At 37.9% G+C, this 21,987-nt stretch overlaps 1 protein-coding gene across 2 annotated transcripts in view; it reads right to left on the reverse strand.

The window, feature by feature from the left end:
• The window catches only part of nkain2 (sodium/potassium transporting ATPase interacting 2), a 152,789-nt gene that overhangs the window by 13,432 nt on the left and 117,370 nt on the right, over positions 1–21,987 (reverse strand). For both annotated transcript variants that reach the window (XM_066707317.1, XM_066707324.1), the window contains exon 4: positions 12,877–13,077. In XM_066707317.1, the coding sequence (XP_066563414.1) occupies positions 12,877–13,077 (201 nt within the window). The remainder of the gene's footprint in view (positions 1–12,876; positions 13,078–21,987) is intronic.

Raw genomic sequence — 21,987 nt, forward strand, 5'->3', positions numbered from 1 at the left:
AATATCTTTTGGAAGAATGGTGTTCATCCCTCCAGTAGAGTCCAGAGACTCGTAGAATCTGTGCCAAGAACTGTGTGCCAACAAGCTGTTCTGGTGGCTCGTGGTGCCCAACACCTTACTGAGACACTTTATGTTGTTTTTTCCATTAATTTATTACCTGTCTGTATGTGTGTGTGATTGTATATGCTTGAGTGTGTGTGTATATATGTCACATGTTCTTAAGCACTTAACAAACCCTGAGTCAGGTGATAAAAAAGTCTATAAGCTAATATAATTTATCAGAATATTACACTGTAATTTCAATATTCTATTTTAAAAGTCTTACAGATTTCAGAAAATGCCAGCTTACTAATGGGTGTGAAGGGTCATTCTTTATCCTAATCAAAATAAATTACTATAGTTATGGCTGTCTGCCAAGGGGTAAAGTGGAGACCATTCTTTCAGTTTAGTAATAAATTGTTTCCTCACTCTACCTTGGCTACCTATACAAAACTCTTTATCTGAATTAGTTTCACTACATTAGTGTGTAAGGGTCCAGCAGCTACATTTTAAAGCTGGGGTGTGATGTCACAAATTGGTTGTGGTCTCATTAGGTTGCTAAATGAGCCTTTCACTGTACTAACGTGGATGAGAGGCAGATTTATTGACTCAAAATCCTCACCTGCTGACCACCTTGTATTCAAATAAAGGTAAAATTCATGGCTGTAACAGGAAAAGCTTTATAATGGACTCTCTCGAGTCAGTGTGCAAGGGTGGTGTTGGCCTGAGGATGAAAGCTAGCGATGGACTTTCACTCAGTTTGGGGCTGATGTCTTTTATTTTATGTCATTTAAAAATAAAACAAAAACAACAACAACATGGAAGCAGTAGATTGTAATGTTTTGTCAACATATTAAAATGGCCTGTTGTTTGTAAAGTAATCATTTACAAAGCCTGCTGTTGCTTCACTGAGTAACTGACTCAAGGAAATAACTCACAATCACAAAGGACATAAAGAGCCAGTGGAGGGACACTGAATTTAAATACTATGTGTTCAGACATAAATTATTAAATTAATATTTAATGAAAACCATGATATAATTTAAGACAGAAACACAAGCAACTTTAATGAATCAGTCGATCAAACAAACAACAGTCCACTCCTTAAGCTTACTTATCTTGTCCTAGGTCTATAGGAATTAAAGGAACACAATATAAAAACAGCAAACCACCCAATAGCAAAACAATGTAGCTATAGTCATGTGTTATTACAGCACTATCTTTCTAAATCACTGTTCAATTTAGTAATTTGTCTTATTACAGCACTATCCAATATAGTCATGTGTCTTATTACAGCACTGTTCAATGTCACGCAGCTGAGACATTCAATATAGTCAGGGGTTTTATTACAACACTACTCAATACAGTTGAATACAGTCCAAAATTCAATGGTTCGGTTTGTTTAATTATAGTACAATTAAATATAGATATGTGTCTTATTACAGGTCTATTCGATATTGTCATATGTCTTATTACAGCACTATTCAGTGTCATGCAGCCGAGACATAGGCCTACCTCTAGGATCCTAAATTAAACATGTATGAAAGGCACGTGTGCTCAGTGCAGTGTATACCAGTCTCGCAGAAAAAAATTATAGCTTTTTTTATACATTTATGTGTCGTCACTATAGTTCTGCAAAAATGAGGAGAGTATTTTTGTTCCCAAGCAATTTTTTTTTTTAAATAAAAGCTGAGAACATACATGTAGGGAGGTTAGTGAGCTGTGTCTTGCATTTGATCTACATATATAAAGGATAAACTGGTAAGTACTGTGTATACTACCTTAAATACAGTTCAAAAGCAAGGAGAAAAAGAAAGGATAAATAAATCACAGAAAGAAGAAAACACCTACAGCTACAAGTACAAAAATACAATCAAGTCAATACGATGTCTCAACAGAACCGAAAGGAATCTGACCTGAACTGTCACTAAACATGATTGCCTGTGTTCCTCTCATCCCAAACCATCTTCTAGCCTCCACAGTTTCCATTTACATGATTCAACTGTTACTGTTTTTACTGTTGTGAAGTCCAAGACTTATGAAAACAATGCTTACTGACTTAAAATCTACTCTTGGTGATTTAAAAACTCCACGAATAACCCAGTGGTCTGATATATATTTTTGTATCTCCAGTGGTGTAGAGAGCAGCAATTGTTTAATTCAAAATAGATCATTTTGAAATAGTCAATCTAAATGAAGCCTCTAGGTTGGGGCTATATGAATAAATATTAGAGATTATTTAACATGAATCTTTAGTGCTAGATGAAATTTGCCAAGTTGCTTTCTTCTGTTAAATTATTTATAAAGTGTTCCCAGAGGCTAAATACACATTGCTGGTCAGAACATCAGGGGTGCCCTCAGCCAATTGCTTAGAACTGTACAGAGAAAGGAAAATTATACATAGCACATGGTCTATAGGAAAATGAATTATATATTTCTAAAGAAAATGAACTGTGGATTAATTTACACCAATGAAACAATGATCACTTGAGAAGGAATATATATTTTCCTCGGTCAGAAGTCAGCTTTCAAAATCTTATTGAAAGAGACGGGTTTGAATCTGAAAGAAACCAGCAGTTCACTGACAAGACAATCAGACGCTGCTTCTTACAAAAGGAGAGTGTGGCAGAGAGACACGGATGAGTTATAGGTCGTCTAAGAAAGGTGCGAAATTCTAATGATTGTGTGTCGATAGCCTGCCCTTGTTTTGTTAGGGAAACTGCAAGCAAAGTCAATATTCAGCATAATGGATTACAGACCACAATAAAAAAGAGAAAGAAAATATCTACAGAAAAACTTGTAGCAAAGCAAAATGGCCCAGACAGCAACAGGAAAAAACTGAAAGATAAAGCAGACTGATGGTCTGAAAGGACAAAGGCAGTGAGGGGGAGCTCACAGATGACAAAACCATTATCATAATTCAAGTGAGTGTATGGAGGGATGAACAGATGGAAAGATAGATAGATAGATTAACAACAATAAATCTAAATCACGATTTGATAGACAGCTAGATTTCAACAAAACAAAACAAAAACCCAATTAGGATTTGAAAGTCTGAACTCACTTCTTAGCTCATGTCCTGAAATTGAATTTGAGTTTCTAAGTAAAGTTTTTATGAGACTGAATTAAATATTCTTCCTGCACTGGAAAATAATTAATCAGGGGGGTTTATCTCCTGACTCATTGTAGGGCTTATTGATCACTTGCCATAAGAGGCTGTGCTCAGAGCTAAGAGTATAATAGCTCCATGTTTACAGTAATACATTCAGACATATTACCATTGATCTAAAAATAATACAGTCTGAATACAAAGCCTTTACACATTGTTGTTAATGCTCGTTGAGTCTGTAAGACCAAGGCAGACACTGTTTTGAGGAGGCTTACCTGAAACAACTTAATTATAAGGGAGTTAGTATCCTACTGTCAAGTGGATTTTCTAACAGCGTGCGCAGCACATAGCACATGCAAATAATTATATACCTAAAGAGATGAAAACATAATACAATTTAGCAATCTAATTTATTCCACTGGAAAATGAATAAAGTCTTGTACTGTGAAAATAGCACACCATCGCAGGGTTTGTTATCCTGGGCGGGCTGAGTTATACTGAGCTTTTTATGAGGCGTACAACTGTAAACACGAAACTGAAAATGATCAAGAAAGAAATGCTACCAGTCTTAATGGAACATAATCCGCCACAGAGGTAAAGTGCTTCTTCAGCTGTATTATCTAGTGATATTTGTGTAATAATAACGTGCAAGCTAATGCCCTCCTGGTCCAGGATTTATACCCCTGTTTGTAATTCTGCTAAATGCAATTATCCCTGCAGTAAACAGGCTTAAATGGAAGGATGCGAACCAATGGCAGTTACACAAAAGCGTTTTGAAAATAAAAAATTGAGTAACCCCTCTATAAAACCCACCATTAAGTGGCATTAGCATGAATTAGCTCATTTCAATTTAAATCAGCTCACTGCAGGACTGGGCTTTCTTTATAAGATCGTAACCTCAGACAAGATGACATCACATAATCAGCCACAGATTGACAGCTTATTAATATAGGCCTAACTTGGAAAGTACACATGGGACCACCATGTACACCACCAGCATATATCATCGTTGAGGCTTTTTTCTGCAAGGTTATGTGGGACAGTGTTGTTTTGATTGGAAATGACGTCCAGAGACTCTGCTCAACGTGTCTGCTCACGATTCCCAGAGGGAGGGCGTGAAAAGTTAATCTCAGTATTTGCGGCTTTCTACAGAGTTTTAACTATAGGCGGACGTCAGTGAGCAGCAGCTTAAGATTGTACATAAGCAGGATGTTTTATTTCCTTGTGGTAAGAAATGACTGCTCTCCCTAATGTTACACTAAAGCAATAGTTAAGCACTGACTATGGCCTAGAGGTAAGATGTCTTCAGCAGGGTATATATCTTAAAGGCCAGCACAGTAAGCTTTCCCCAACAAAGAGATTACAGAAGATTTGAGCATCCTTTAGATAGCATTAGACCTGTATGTTTGTGTTTCCTGGTTTCCACATGAACTCAGTGCAGGACAACTTGTCAGACTGGACAAAGTTTGACAATACCGGGTGTATTGTTAAGAAGAAATGTTGTTTCATGTTTGTAAAATGTTTTCATCAATAAATCAATTAATTAACTGTACTAGATTAAAGTACTTAAGGTTCGCATATGATATGAACTGAAACTACTGCCTGATATATCCATTATTTTTGAGGCTACACTTTCAATGGACACATGTTTTCAATGCTTATTTTAAAGCAGAATACAAAGTTTTCTGCATTTTTATTGACAAAATATTGTATCAATAAAATCAAGGAGAATATTGATTAAAAAATAGATTACTGCAAAAAAAATAATCCAAATTTACAGGAGTAGAAAAACAAATTAGGTAAGATACTGTCAACTGGTTCTGCATCAGCAGAACTGTAATCATGCGCCATATTGAACGTCTTAATGCTGCACTATAGTACAAATGCAGTCAAATACATTTGCATATTTAAAAAAAATGACTTACAGAATCTGAAAACATGTGTTGCATTATGGTCAGTTTGTCGCTGTGGAAAATTATATAGAGGTGTGAATATTTGAAGACCTGAATAGTATATATTTATATATTAACCTTTTCAATGTAAAATCAATGACTTCCATGTTTTATTTATGAGAAACGTGATTAAAGTTTTGCGAAGGGTGAACCCACCCACCAGTCATTAGAATCAGTTCTTCACACTTTTTTCAATTGGAGTTGTTCTCTGCGTGCAGCTCTGACAATCAGCTCAATCGAAACCCTGGATTTTCATTTTGTGCACGGCCTTATCAAAGGTGCTATCTGAAAAGCTTTTTCTAATGAGAAATATAATGAAACATCCGCTTTTGTACAATTGCATCAGATACACTTGCGTGTCATTTTTGACATTTGAGAAATCCGTTCAGTTCCCCACACATCCCTTCAAAGCCTTATCTGGTGAGGCGATTAAGAAGCATGTTAGAGGTCTCTACAGTATCAGAAACAAGCCCTTCAATAGCTTTTAACTCCTGTCCAGATCACAACTAATACCCATCAAACTGAAGATCTGTGAAGTGATCGAGCAATAAGAATGAGCTTCATTTTTTTTTTTCCAGTTTGACAAGCATGAGATGAAGTGTAATAGTTTCTTAATCTAGAAAAGCAGCTTTCTATATGTAGACCAACAGACTTTTTTCACACATCCTAACAGAGCACTTAAAATGTTAATAATTAAGAATAATGTATGCATTGGAATATGGTGTTACTTTCCCTTTTGCAAGTTTATAATGTTGATCAGTAAATAAGAGTATATAGCATCAAATTGCTCTTATCACAGACTGCTCACTTAGCAGTACATTAAGCAAGAATGCTTACTATATTGCATGAGATGGTGCATGTGTTTACTTTTTTCTACTAGAGTCTACCACAGGCCAAATCAGACTTCAGCTAACTTTGAAAACATACCCTTGAACTACAGCACTGTTACAAATGGGTGTGAGTTTTTCTATGTGTCCATGTGGTTATAATGTGTGCTAATTGATTTTCCATTCTGTCCACATTATAGTGGCGTTAAAGGGAGTTTTTCCATGTATTATTTTCATTATAATTGATATATATGGGGACAGCAGAATTCCACTCCAGTGATGTGCACGGTTTATAGACTGGAAGTAGAGATCTGATCAGTAATTAATGAATGAATGAATTAATTACCACACTACTCAAATCACCTTTAAATATTTTGTGCTTAATTTAAAAATGCAAATGTTCCTTTGCACATCTACTAGCCTCTACCAGGTTTCTCTATTTACAAAAAATGATACAAAATAAATAAAAAAATCATTGACTTTTTGGAAGCTGTTGTAAAAACATTTTTTCTCCTGTATTTACCACACTATGTATTGATGTTAATTTAGTATTGCAGTTATTATGAGTTAGATTTCCCCTAATATTATGCTTAGTATACCGTTTATCCTCACAAACTAATTTATGTCGCCAGAACAAACTTGCCTTCCTTTACTGATTTCTTTGTAAAGTTATATATCAGAAAGATAATGTTAAGAGGGACGGTAGTCTAGCCAGCCAAACTTAATGACTTTCAGAATTTACATTTGTTAAAGCTTTTGGACTGCTGTTGCCAAGAGGCCTGTAAATAAATAAACTTTTTTCCTTCTGAATGTACAGCCATGCTCATCATCGGCAACTGTAAATATGAAACAAAAGCTGCCTTCATGTTCAACAAAATTTATTTTAGTTGACATGACTGATGGCTGTAAATTGTAAACTGAATAGGTCATTGGTTTAATACTGCAGTTAATGACCCTAGACTAAGCTCTTTTCAAAACAATTACAGAAATATACACTGTGAATCAGACAACCCCGCATAACAAAAGGGAGCATTAGAAAAGAGACACCCATGTGTAATTAAACTTGATCTGATTTATTACAAGTGTCTTTTAAAATATTTCTTTATGCATGTTATTATAATAATGCTCAATGTGCTCATTTATAACAGGTCTTCGTGTAGCACCTATAATCGGCCTGTTCTGTTTCCATCCTTTAGCAGTAGGACCCTGCGACTGAACAGAGGGAGCTGCAGGCTGCTGACTTGCTCATCCGGCCAAAACCTCAGCCCAAAGCGAAGGATCAATTCTACAGTCTGGAGAGTCGTGTGTTCAGGTCCAGGCTGTGTCACTGACTGAGGGCAGACAGGAGTTGCCAGTGATGGTGTGAGCATGCTGTGCTCAGCTGACACACAGCTGGCTCGAATCAGCTGGGCAATGGTATACCTGGCGCACCGGCCCCTTCTGCTCAGTGGCAGCGGGACTGAGTGGGAGCCGAGTCCAGAGTGGCATTGGGAGAAGCACAGTGGGTGAACTACAGATGCAGGGTCCACGTATAACTGTCTCTGCCTCTGTCACAGAGCAGGGTGGGGTTTCAAATTGAGATGAACAATACCTGCAGCTGTGGCTTAAACCAAATCCATACTTTGACCCACCCTGTGAATCGCAAATTACAGAATTGTAAGTGATCGTATCTTTATTTGGCCTCTAACAATGATTTAAAGTGTGACAGGGTACAGGTTTGTTGTTTGCGATACATGCTGTCTTGTGCACAATTTCCCCCACACAATACACCATGGACTCACAAATAGGAACGTTTTATCTTCTGCTGCAATGCCTACAGGTAGTAGATTTATCTTACTAACAGCTTAGCATCTTCCTAAAGTATCCCGGAGAGAGCTTTCCTCCTTTACAACCCTCTAGGAGCTCAATTAGACAACTTACATATGTTTGTTTTCTTTTCTAATTGTTAACCCAATTGAAAAGAGAAGGAGGCGATTGTCCATAAGCACTTGACCCCAACAACAGGTGTGATGCATATACAAGGCATGTTGATGCCACACAGTCATAATGAGAGCCTGGTCTGTATCCATGATGTCACCTGTGCTTTGCAGGCAAGAGGAATATGAGTATTATTCAGAGATCAATGGTGTGAAACAGTATGATCAGAGGTACTGCTGTCACAGCCGGTTATCATTCAGAACGCTTTCCGGAAAATTCCACGGGTGATTCCGTGACGTAATTCTTCACAAGAAAATCGTGTGATTTGTGCTCGTCTTGTGCTTTTAACTCCTTGGTTATGTCAACGTACATTAATGCTTTCCGAGTAAATTACAAAACTCATCACTGGGCACAGTTACTGTAATTGCAGCCAGGATAATAGAATTACCAGTGTGAGATCACAACAAACTGAATGCAGGTTACGCCCCCTGGCACTTGGCACAGCGTATGCTTCATCAACTGCGCGCTGCCGCCCCAGAGCTTTGCAGTAATTATGTCATGATGTGCACATTGCAGCAGACGCAGGGGCCCGAATCTGAGCTGTGCAATTCCCTGCCTCATGGATGACGCTGGACTGAACCTGTCATCACACTACTCTGCAAGCCAAAACAGGAAAAAGTCTAAAGAAAAGTATTACTTTGAGAACAAAATGTACTGTAATGAAAAATGTAAAAGCCTTAGAGGGTGTAAGGTTTCTTTATGATACAGCTTTGCATCATGTTAAGTTTTTTGTGACTTTTAGGGGTTTATTTGAATATAAGAATACTAGTTGTGTTATTTAGTCACAGGCGTGTGAATTTTCCCTGTCCTAATTTCCATGCTTACTGAAGATGTTCTCTTTGTGCTCGTTTAAAAACACAACTTTAAGAATGTTTCCTGTGATATTCACTGTTACTGAAATACTTAAAATGAGACTTACATGCAAATGTAAAATGAATAAATGAATAAAGAAGGAAGAAAAGAGTAGTCTATCACTGGAACTACTTTATGTTAGAGGCTGACATTGAAATGATTATTTTTATACTGAGATGCACACCATGCAATCCCTGTAATGATCCCACACTGGGAAAGCAGCGAAATGTCAGCCTCAGCAGCCAGCACTCTGGCTCACATTGCTTGTGTTTGACACTGTCAATTTGCCAAGACTTTACAGAACTAAATTAACCACAAAGGTTATTTTTATTAATAAAAATGTGATTAGAAATGGTTGCTCATCTCTCTGTATTCAGTCAAAAGAACCACCTTTAATAAAAGTGTTTAAAATTAAAATGTGAGATCCCTGGATCAACTGAACTCATTTGATAGGAGAAAAGAAAACATGCATTTCCATGGTTAACTTATTAAAGCCATAAGTAATAATTTCTTTAAAGATAATGAAAATTTAAATTTGCATATAGTTTTTTAATTGAATTTTAACACAGGGTTTATTTACTAGTGGAGACTGGTCAGATGTGCTAATGCAGAAGAATACTATCTCAAGTGTAACCTTTCCAAATCTGAACTCCTCTTCTTTCCCTCCTCCTCTTCACCTTCTACTGATCTCTCCATCTCAATTCCTCTGGAATCTACAGCACTCTCCCCCTCTTTTTCCGCTAAGAATCACGGAGTTGCCCTTGACCTACTCTGTCCTGCTCCCAGCACATCACCACACTGACATGCACCTGCCGATTCCTGAGCAACATATGTAGATTCTATCCCTTCCTCACCAACTACTTCACTCAGCTGTTCGTCCAGACCCTGGTTCTCTCCCGCCTGGATTAATGCAGCTCCCTCCTGGCTGGCCTGCCTGCATCTGCCACGAGCTCATCCAGGACTCGGCTGCTCGACTGTGACATACTCTCTGCCTTGATTCACACACGCTGCTGCACTACTGCGCTCCCTTCACTAGCTGTCAATCTCAGCTCGCGTTCAGTTGAAGGCTTTGACTCTAACCTACCGTTGTCTAGACCAGACTGCACCTAGCTACCTTCAGACCCTCATCTCTCCTTACACTTCCTGCAGACCTCTCCAGTCCTGCTGCTCCAGAGGACCCTCTGTTCCCTCTCTCTGCTCCCTTTCTTCCTGAGCCTGCTCCTATTCAAACCTGGACCCTAAATGGTGGAAGCCCATCCCACTGAGGTCAGGACCACACAGTCCCTGACCACCTTCCAGCAAAATGAAGCTACTCTCTCTCGCCAGACTCATCGCACATAAACAGACCTAATAACAATAATACAACAAAACGCTCTGTGGAAAACAAAAGGAAAATGTTTATTTCCACAAAGGCAGAATCACTGTCTGTGCCATGTGAAACACACATGTCCCTAGGCGTACATCAGAATGAAAACCCCAAGACCAGCCATTACAATAGAGTAACACTTAAGCATGAGATTAGTAACTTAACACATCTAAACTGCCCAGACACCCCATCACAGTTTTTAACTATTTCAATATAAAACAGCAAATAGCAGGACTGATATGCTTGACCTGGTTACACACTCTTCTGACAGCTGTACCCATGAAGTGATTATTAAACCAAATTTTGTAATTAACAAATGATTCAACATGGTGTGTCCTGTAATTGTTAGTTATGAAGCAACTCTAATTGGAATGGTCCGTCTCTGATGTTCCACAGCTGCCCCTCTGCTTCCCACCTCAGCAAAATATCATTACATCTAAATACAGAATAAAGATGATATATGTGTGTATATTTTACATTAAACATGTGTATTTGTGCATGTATATCATATGGACTACCTGTAAGAACTTTTAGTAGAGAAAAGGTTTAGTAACTAACAATATGTGAAACTCACAAAGCCACTTTTTCAAAGCTTGTTTTTACTACTGTATTTCCAATCATCTAAATAATTTATCATCTTAATCAGGACATATTGAACTACTTGTCAATACATGTCAAATATTATTTACATAGCTGTGCCAGTATTTTGACAGATGATAATGCATTACATAGATTAAATGGATAATACATGCATCTGGCATTGACTATTTTATTAGTCTCTGGCATTACAAATCTAATTGAAAATGGCAGTTAACATTTATACAATATAATGCTTTTAATTCTATAACAACATAATTTGTTGGCAGACCATTAACTCAGCTCCTTCCTTCCACATTATCTCTTTCCCTGTACTGCACTGTCACTCTGTATTTATACATCACAGGATAGTAAAAGGAAACCATCAATGAAGGGTTTCTCAGGAGACATTCTGTCATGTGTTTATGTGAATAGAACTGAATGTGTCACATGGCAATGAAATAGGTCTGCATTTACTTCTTTGTGTTGCTTGAGAAAAGTCTGAAACACGAATAAAGTGAGCTATTTATTTTTGGAACTGAAGGGACAATCTTATTAAGGAAAAGCATACATAACAGTGAATTACCTCATTATAAAAGTCTGTAAGACATGTCTGCCTGATACAGAATACATTTAATCCTGTAATTGGAGCGATATATTTTCAACTGGAGTAAATGCATCTGAGGGTTTGAAATGTTGCTCTAAATAGGCTCCCCTGACTGCTGTTTAATCATAGCACCATACCCACCATACATTTCTACCATACCAAATAAGGTATTTATAATTATGTAATATTCCAACATCATATATTGGCTACAGGTAACAGTGTTAAAATTTTGAAAGGCAAATAAATACAGCGGCCAAATGTCAACTCATGCACATACTCAAGACTGGAACTCTTAAACAGCCAGATGACATCCCGGAAAGATCACCCGAAACCTTGCACATGTCACTGACCGAACACAATGTTGGCAGATGTTCGATGCCACTGGTTTACCTTCACAATTATATATCACTGACTCTTACAGTTGTGCTCTTCTCAGCACTTGAGCTGCCCTCCTTCTGGGCACAAACACAATGGATTATAAGGATATACAAAGCAACGCTTGTTAGTGAGCAGCAAAAACAGAATGGCAGGTATTTCACATTTAACTAACTGCACAGTCTCACACCAGGGAGTGAAAGTTGCCACACTTGAGCAAATCATCCATTAGGTTTTATACTGACATTTATCATTATCTGTCTCCCAAAATCGAGGAAACCCTTTTCCACAGTGGCATTCAGTGCTTTCTTCGGAATCGCTGTTCACATAAATTGATACACAAATCATTGCTGACACCAACACTGTGAATTTATCTCAGCACTGCATTTTCACCTCCATTATCCATTTATTTAAATACAGGTTACTCCAACACCCTGTCACTCAGACAGAACATTCTGGAAGATCAATCTTCTACAGGAAGAACGAAAGGTCTACCCCCTTCACATTACATTCTTACATTCAGATCATTGTAACAAATGGTTTTACATTTTCAAAATCCCTGTCAATGCAAATGTGTAGAAAAATGCAAAAACTGGAAAACTAGTAAGTGATTAAAGTCCATTCATCTGTGATGGTCCATTAGTGAGCAACACAGAATGATGATGGATGTATGCTGAATAATGTGGATACCGGTCCATATTTAATAGGGAAGATTTCAACATAGACTCCTAAACAGCAAAAGCTTTCAAGGAAGATAAACATCAACACAGCCATGGAGACTTTATCGTGGCCCTTGTCAATTTCCAGGATGCTTCTGTTGTGCTGTGATCGATGCCGAATTGTTCCTTGCTGCTCTAACATAATACACGTGTACAGATGTGTATCAGCATCAAAAAGCAAATGGCATGGATGAAGGGGATTTACTCTTTTAACAGTGCTCTTCACTCGGAGTGTTTAATGTGGGCCCGGATGTACTTTCGTATACTTTCACAGAGGTTTAAAAGCAGTTCATTCATGAAGATAAATAAGACCCCCCCTTTCAATAGTGGTACTTCTTCCAAAACACAATGTTGGTGTCTTTCCTCATACTGCAAACTGATCAAGACTGAATACAAGTAAGAGAAACATAAATCTAGATCCCCTGATGAACCCAGCCATTCTGAACAATGCTGTATCATGAAAATAGGTTTACTCACTGCTAGGACAATCTGCAGAGAACTGTGAGCCACCTCTATGTACTGATACTCCAACAAGCAGCCGGAGATGCTGATGTATCGGTGATCCTCTGGAGCCCAGGGGGGTGGGGGGGTCACCGGGGTCACCTTGCACCCAGGCCCATTCTCCATCCACCAGGAGCGGTGCATGGATATGTTAAATGTCATTATGAGGTCTGTGTCCTAGAAGGGGGAAAGAGAAGCATGTGAGTTAGTAGACACTAAATAATGCTGCCAAAAAAAGGAAGGAAAAAAAACCCTCAACCATCCAAAATAAAGCAAAGAGTTACAATTCATACATATACTCATTTCAGTGCATTCAAATAAAAGATCAAAGTACTGTAGTTCTAAACCTCTGGAAATTATACTCTTTCTACACAAATTTAAAACACCCCATATGTGCATTTCTTCATCCCTGTGGCATTGTTTGACTTATTCTATTTACATTAATTCCTTCTGTTGTCATTTTAAAATGTGTTTTAATCAACATTTTAAAATAATTTACTTAATTTTCAAAAAGCTTTGTTTTGCCTGCTGCATCTCTATTATTTGTGTGACTTGCATTATACCACGGTCTGTGTTGCTTTTAATTCTGTACAAGTAAATGCAATATGCCAAATTGAATTAGGTTAGTGAGTGCCATTAATTTTACAAAGCAAACGAATACAGGATTCCATTTATCAAACCCCAGCTCTCTAGCTCTGTGTGCTTCCCAGCTTTGCCACTTCAGACACTGTTTATGTGACACACTGGGTCATCTGTAGAAAAGCCAGTTTCACAAGCTGAAATGGATTATTCCACTGCAGTAACAAAGAGACTCTGCACACTCTGAAGCAAACCAAAAAAATATACAGAAACATAAAATATTAAAGCTCAATACTCCTGTCTCCCCAAACACAAACCTGCTGAATAATGGCCTGCAACACTCACAGAGGAATGTAAATGACTTTGAAACATAGCTGTCAATTAGCCTAAAGTTGCCAATGAAGGCTCTCCAATAAAATGCATCTAAAGAACTTTCAAGAATTCAGCTTTACAGTACATTAACTATTGGCTAAATATCCTCCCAAAAGAAGTACACAATGTATTAACAAATAAATAATGGGCAGGGGCAGGGGCAGGGAGAAACCCATTATGTGATGGCAGACTTCTACAATGCAGAGGTGAGAAGCTTCTTGCAAACGCGAAGATACCGTTGAGCTCCAGGTTTTGAAATCAGTGGCTGCTGGTTGTGTAAACATTCTGGTTGTACCTGGGCCTGTGATCCACTCAAAAACACATTTCCACAGTTTTATAAAAATAATAATAACAACACATCAGACAACATGGGTCAAACAATTAATGCCCAACCCTTCCTTAGTGTCAAAATGCATTCTGCTTGTTTGCAGTGGGCATTACAAAAAACACCAGCTGGATAAGAGGGCAGTGCAAGTCTGTGATTATCTCTGATGGTCAAGATTTAACCTTGGTGGCTCAGATGGCTCCTGTGATTATGTTTGTTGTAGACGAGAGGAGTATTACTCAGCCTGCCTAGTGTCCACTGCGAAGGTCCCTGCTTGCCAGGCAACTGGGGGGCGCAGCAATCAGCCCATACAATCCTTTTATATTTCAACATGCTTGATTCCCCAATTATTCTGCATAACTTCCCATATTTACAATATTTCAGCTTCATATAATTTATTACAGTGCATTGTATGTAGGGAAAATTAAAATGAAACCTTTTGGGACAGAGACTTGTGTTTGTTTTTGTTTGTTTGTTTTAAAAAATAAATTCACAACAAACTGTTCCTTTATTTTTTTTAATCTTCTAATATATGTATAATTCATAAGATATAATTTAATTAAGCTCAACTACCATTCACAAACCAGAACAGAAACCCATATATTCCAGTGTAAAGTGCATTCACTGTGAAGCTGTAAACTGAGTCACTGCTTCTTACCATGTCACTTTGACTGCAGTTTGAAACCCCTAGTATGTTTCTTTGGCAGTTACACAGGACTCACTCGCTCGTAACGACCATCCCAAAGACAAGGGTGACTCACCTCAGGGTATTGTGATGCTTCCTAGGTATTATTCTACTTTTAGAATAGCGTACCCAGTAAACTTCCCATAAGCAGAGAGCTAAGTCTTCACTGGCCCAGAGACAAAAACACTGTGAGTATTAGTGAATCACACCGAGGTGTCAGTTTGGAAGAATTCCAGAGACGCAGGCACGGAAATCCAACAGTACTTTAATTACTAATGGCATGCATCAACGCACCGTATAGCAGGGATGGGACGTTTACTGAGAGACAAGGTGATAAAATAATATGTAACAAAATGCAGTGCTTGCTACCAGCATTCTCCTCTGTGTCACTCAGCTCACTGTTATTACAGGAAGGTAATGAAAACCAGTTGTTTAGAAAAAAACAATCCATCAAATGTTAAATCATAAAACCGGAGGCCCACCTGATTTCAATGTCATCTGGAAAGCAGTGGAGACACCCTCCAGACAACAGACCATACATATTACTCCCTACTGGCATAAGCCAACAACATTAAAACAAATGACTAATACATTAAAAGTACATTCATTCAAAATCAGGGACAGAGTAATATTTGAGTACAGGATTACTACAGGACTTTATATTGGACAGAGCACGTGGTAGGGGAATCCCATAGGAGTCATTGGAGGAATATATAATCTTATAGGATCTCTATGGCGTTTCTATAGGACATTCACAAATGGCCAGTAAGCATCCAACAAGGTCAAATGTAAAAATGTGTTGTGCTCCATTGTACTATGGACACTTATTAGTTTAAGTAGGTTACATTTAATTCCTTTCTTTTAAGTTGTACAAGGTATATCATCTTCCGGTTTATGAAAAAAAAAAAACATTTATAAGGTGCTCTAGGGAGGATCCCTCAATTTCAGGTGAGTGAAGCGTTTGTCCACAATAATCTCCTTCAGAATTGCACATACACACAGCTGACCTGGCTCAGAGGGGCAGAGGCATTTCTTTCACCAGAAGACATGAGCGTAGCCTTGCTGAATGTCTGTATATATAACAGGTGTCTTTTAATGTGTAGCACTGCAAGTCTTTGATATATGTGTTGAAAGATGAACAGAATTTAGAAGTTCAACTCAGATTTCGGATTGCAATACACACTAAGATGTGCACAGAACACTGGAGACGATCAAAACTGATTTGAAGGCTGAATCAATAACTGCAAACCCAGCTACATGCTGACAGGAGAGCTGCACACTACTAAAACGTGTCTGAAATGTGACGAGTTAGTTACTCGAACAAGCTGACCGAGAATGATGCCGCAGGTAGAACAGAAGATAAGTCATTTCCAATTGAATCAATGCTATAGGGTCTTATAACGAAGCCACGAAAAGGAATACATATTTCGGATTCTTAGCACAGAACAGCACATTCCCAGTAGACTAGAAAGTGATCAAGATGAGCTTTTGTGACTTTTAACATTCCACTGAAACCCTACAGAGGAGCTTAAGATCAAGTCAAGGAAGACTACACAATATCATGGAATATACTTTCCCATGGTGCACTGGTTTTCATGTCAGGAGGGATGATGTCCTTGTATATTCAATGGAGTTTCTATGCCATTGGGAAGATGTGTCACTGTACAGCCAGTGTACTGTTGTATACATTGGTAGAGATAATTACACCTGGAATCTAGCAATTATACTAAAATAAAGAAAATAAAAAAGTAAAAGAACAAAAAAAACAACAACTCAGTTAATAAGGGAAATGATAAAATGAGTATTTGTCAGGAAGCCTCATCTATGCTTTACAGAAGATGAAATACAAGTAATTATCCAGCGCACATTCAGATCAAGCCTGATTCTGAAGGAAGGACTTGATCTGTCATAGCTATTATATTTTTTAATAATCTACCTGTGCTACAGAATGAAAGAGTGAAAGAAAGAAGGGAACATAAGACAGAAAGATCTGGACCTTGTTTGACCTGATCAGATGAGACGGCTTGGCTGTACTACACTGTACATAAAACAACCGAGCTTGAAACTAATTAAGCTGAAATAAAGTCTGGTAATGCCTCAGTAGACAATCCTTCTTGCAGGGCAGACATAAAACTGGTGCTTTGTTTCGTTTTGTGTTATTTCTACACTTTACAGTAACACCATACACACCAGTATTCAGGCAAAGTATCAGATCATCACTGAATCCTAATAGGTATCTACATAATATTATTTTATAATAATACTTTTGAGTGAAACAAAAAGGAGAAGATGATTAAAAATGAATGAGAAGAGTGCCTTGACATGCACTATACACTGTAGTTTCTTCTTAAGATCTCCAGGCTTGTGTGGCACAGCACACACCACAGACTTAGTTACATCTCATCAGTGTCTCAAAATCCTCAGGTGAAGCCACGCAGCATAGTGGGGCCCTGCCAGGGCCTGGAGCTAATAACAAACTGCCCTGTCAAAGGACTTTTTTCTTTGGCTTTTAAAGCAATCTTGGATAAGTAAGGCTCCCAGTTACACCGCCACTGTGCACCAGAGAGTCAGCCGTGGAAGGCTGTACTGGAATATCTCCCGATATTTCATAAACCAGGTCATAATAAAACAATTGAAAGGAAGTCTTGGTAAAATTCTGTTTTGACAAATAACTGGTTGCAAGACGACTATCCCAAACTTTTTAGCGTTGTGAAAGTACATGGGAGGAACAAGAGACGTATAGGAAAACATGTCAAAGGGCTCCCATGGGTCTCAGAGCTTTATCAAATGTGAGGATGAACAGAACAGGAAACTAAAAAGGTCATGCAATATAATACAGCTGAAACCGCAGGGTATCTCTGAAGATTGCTTTGATCCCATTCACTCACTTACACTACCCTGTGCAAAACATGCAACTTTAGCCTTAAATTATGTGCTCACACTGAATCACTACTCCATTGCCCCCTGGTCACTGCACAAAACTTGGCACAGACAAAGAAAAAAGATGTGAAAATGAACTGGAGGTAGAAAAGACAGGGAAGGCTGAGAATGCTCTATAGAGTCCAGCCGATGAGCAAAGTGCTGTGCTGTTTTGATGCGGTGAGAATTGGGCAGTAGAAGTGAGGAGAGCAGTGATGGTTTTTTTTGGCATTCTTTGAATTAAGAAATTTAATATAATTCTATCAGTGCTATACAAATAAGCTGAACATCTGTGAACTGTGCTGGTGAAAACAGTACCAAAGTGTTTCACATCCATTAATGCAAAAAAGGCCCAAGTGTCATTTCTATATGGAAGCCACTGTGGTCAGTGTAGACTAGTCTGGCCTTTGACAGAAGATTACTGCTCTGACACATCTTGGCAAAAGGAAGTCACAGCAGTAAATGAATAGTGCAATCAAGTGTTGAAACTGAGAGTGAATGTGTCACTTCTATACAGTGATAATATTGATAACTAATTTATTTTTTTAACAAAAGTGCTTTCAGGAAGGCAAGCCAGAAAAGTGGTAAAGATGTTTGTTTCTTCGATATTAAACAGACTATATTTGACATATTAATAAATTATACACTTCATTTACACAAAAGACTGCAAATCTGAGTGTAACACAAGCACTTTTTATCTTTTTGTTAATGCTTTCTTTAAGTACTTCTGCAAGAATTAACAAATAAGCTTCAAACAAACCATAATATTCTGCAGATATATACAAATATAAATAAATAAATACATAAATACATAAATACATACATAAATACATAAATATACTCAAATCAAAAAGGGTGAAAATGAAAAATGTTTTGGAGTGTTTATTGAATGTTTTCTCTCCCCATCTCTCTGTTAAGTTAGTTGCACAATTTACATTTGTGCCAGTCCGGTTCATTAGTGTCTGCACAGTGTCGCTTCTACTCCAAAGAGGCCCGGCTACACGCTCTTAGCCCCCGTCAAGATCACTGGACCATTTCAAGCCACTGGTCTTATTAGAAATTGCCTCTGATGTCACTTTAAATTTCCACACAGAATGTGATGTGACGAGAAAGTCTTTCATGAACATTAATAATATTAACTGTGAGAAGGGGAGACTTTTTTATTTTTGAATAAAGATAATTCATTTATGCGCCTTTTGATCACAATCGGCCAATAAAATACATTTAATTTCAGTTTAGAAAGGGGACCCACTACAAGCCATCACATTGTGCTTCTAGTTAAACATCACATCATGTTGTGTTTCACAGCCCATTCTCCTGCAGCATAGTATGCTAATTGAAGAGTTAGTAGTAAACAGAGTAACACATCTCCCAAACATACATAAACAATTATCTAAGAGTTTATATCTTAGCAAAGCAATATGTGTATCATTTATCACAAACAACGGTGCTGAAATTGTAGCAATGTGTGCAGTTTATTCTTTTCATAAGGATACAATCGCTGAAACCATTTAAACAGAACTCCATAAGAAAAAATATTACTCAGAATATGTAATAATCTTGGTATGGCAAACAAATAACAATAAAACTTTGTCATCCTGCTTTTATATTTTCCTGTTTCTATGAAGTCAGTATCAAAACCCATATTTTTATTTCTATACAGAAACATTTCAGAGAAGTGTGTAATGGAGCTTACTATCAGTGTAACTTTTCATCTTTCATATGTTTTCAGTTTTCTGGGCAGAGAGCTAACTGACTTACTTGCTTTATCAACACGGTTTGTTCGTTTTTTTGGAAGATTTTTGTTTCCCCATAAAGCAGAATTTGTTTGGGTCTTGAATTTTCTTTATTTTATTTTGCAAATTATGTTACATGTTCCTAGCATTTTCAATGAATATCAGCTGTGAGCAATGGGCAAGAGTACCAACTTCTCCATTATCTGCTGACATCCTCTACCATGCTTAAGTGTTTTGATTTATAAGTAGCAGAAACTGACTTCTAGCAATACATTAAACTGTTTTAGGGTACAGATTCGGGGGTAGGTCAATGTTTTGATTTGGTCTAGCCCTATTTATGACTTTCCAGAACTGACTGTACTATCAAACTGTGTTGTTGTACATCAACAGACAGGTACCACACATAACATGTCTAATATAAGATTTTTTTTTCCAGCTGACATTAGATCACATCCTTGTTCACACAGAATTTGCTTCAAACTTAAGCATGTGACATGTATTTGCTACAGTGCATGGCGAGGGACACAGTGTAGCCATTTCTCTGGTGATTTTCCAGTCCAGTAGAGGTTGTATATTTTCTTAGATTTAGTTTCCTTAAATTCTGACCACCTTTGATCATAAACTACTTTGTAAATGTAATCACCTTTTTATTATTTAGGATGTACAATTTTCACATTTCTGTTTTAGAGCTTCTCTTATCAAACTGGTCATTAATTCTTACTCTTGTAAACATGTCTATATCTGGGGAATTATTTGTTCATTTTTCCAACTGCTCTGGAAGAGGCAAATCCTGCCTATTTAAGGATTTTGTCTGCTCAGAAGACCATGAAATTAGCTAATTTAGTCAAACTGCATTAATTTGGTGTGATTAAAATATTATCAGACACCACTGTACTGTGCACAAAACATTGGAATATTGTAAATACAACTAAACCCAATAGTTTATTTATGGGAGTTAATGCATTCTGCTTTCAGTGACTGAATATAAAATTGCAAGGATTCAATTTGAAAGACAATCATTAATAGCCTAGAAATTACATTTCATGAATAGAGACGATTATTGTAATTCTCTAATTGATCTGTTGACAGAGTTTAACTTCAATACACCAGCATCCTCAATAAACAAAAGAAGACAATTAGGAGGAAGTAAACGGTAAATTGTAGTTAATTGCTTCAGTAAATAACCTGAGTAGAGTACTGTACAGAATTCTAATACTTATCATTTTGATGATCATTTCTAGTTTCTAGTCTAGTACTGTCACTGGTTTCATGGCTGACAGGGTCGATTAGAATACATATTCAAGACTCAGAATGTCAATGGGCTAGTTTCCATCAAAGGTTATCGTGACCTGAAGGATGTCCGCGAATGTTTGAGGAAAAGCTGTTGGTGAAAAAAATAAATGTCCCTAGAGACGGGCAGAGAAGAATCCAATATATATTTGAGAATGAAGGGCAAAATGCAAAATTCAAAGTTTGTTCCAGATTGTGACAACTCTCTGTGTGAAGAAGTGTCTCCTGTTTTCTGTCTCGAATGCCTTGAAGCCCAATTTCCATTTGTGTCCCTGGGTGCGTGTGTCCCTGCTGATCTGGAAAAGCTCCTCTGGTTTGATGTGGTCGATGCCTTTCATGACTTTGAAGACTTGAATCAAGTCCCCATGTAGTCTCCTCTGTTCCAGGGTGAGAAGGTACAGTTCCCTCAGTCTCTCAGTAGGACATTCCCTTCAGACCTGGAATAAGTCTGGTTGCTCTCCTCTGAACTGCCTCTAGAGCAGCGATATCTTTCTTGAAGTGTGGAGCCCAGAACTGTACACAGTATCCAGATGAGCTCTAACTAGTGCATTGTACAGTCTGAACATCACTGCCCTTGTTCTCAATTCTACACTTTTGACAATATACCCTAACATTCTGTATTCCTTAAGAACATATAAGAACATAAGAAAGTTTACAAACGAGAGGAGGCCATTCGACCCATCGTGCTTGTTTGGTGTCCATTAATAACTGAGTGATCCAAGGATCCTATCCAGTCTATTTTTAAATGTTTCCAAATTTTCAGCTTCAACCACATCGCTGGGGAGTTTGTTCCAGATTGTGACGCCTCTGTGTGAAGAAGTGTCTCCTGTTTTCTGTCTCGAATGCCTTGAAGCCCAATTTCCATTTGTGTCCCTGGGTGCGTGTGTCTGGAAAAGCTCCTCTGGTTTGATGTGGTCGATGGCATTCATGATTTTGAAGACTTGAATCAAGTCCCCACGTAGTCTCCTCTACGCCTTTTCTATTGCTTCCCCACATTGTTTAGATGGAGAAAGTGAGGAGTCCACATAGACTCCTAGGTCTTTCTCATGTGTTACTTCATCCAGTTCTATTCCTCCCATAGTGTAATTATAGTGGATATTTTTGTTTCCTGCATGTATTACCTTGCACTTGTCCACATTGAATTTCATCTGCCAGGTGTCGGCCCACAACTGAATATTATC

The sequence above is a fragment of the Amia ocellicauda genome, chromosome 1 (assembly GCF_036373705.1).
Source record: "Amia ocellicauda isolate fAmiCal2 chromosome 1, fAmiCal2.hap1, whole genome shotgun sequence".
Taxonomy (NCBI): Eukaryota; Metazoa; Chordata; class Actinopteri; order Amiiformes; family Amiidae; genus Amia; species Amia ocellicauda.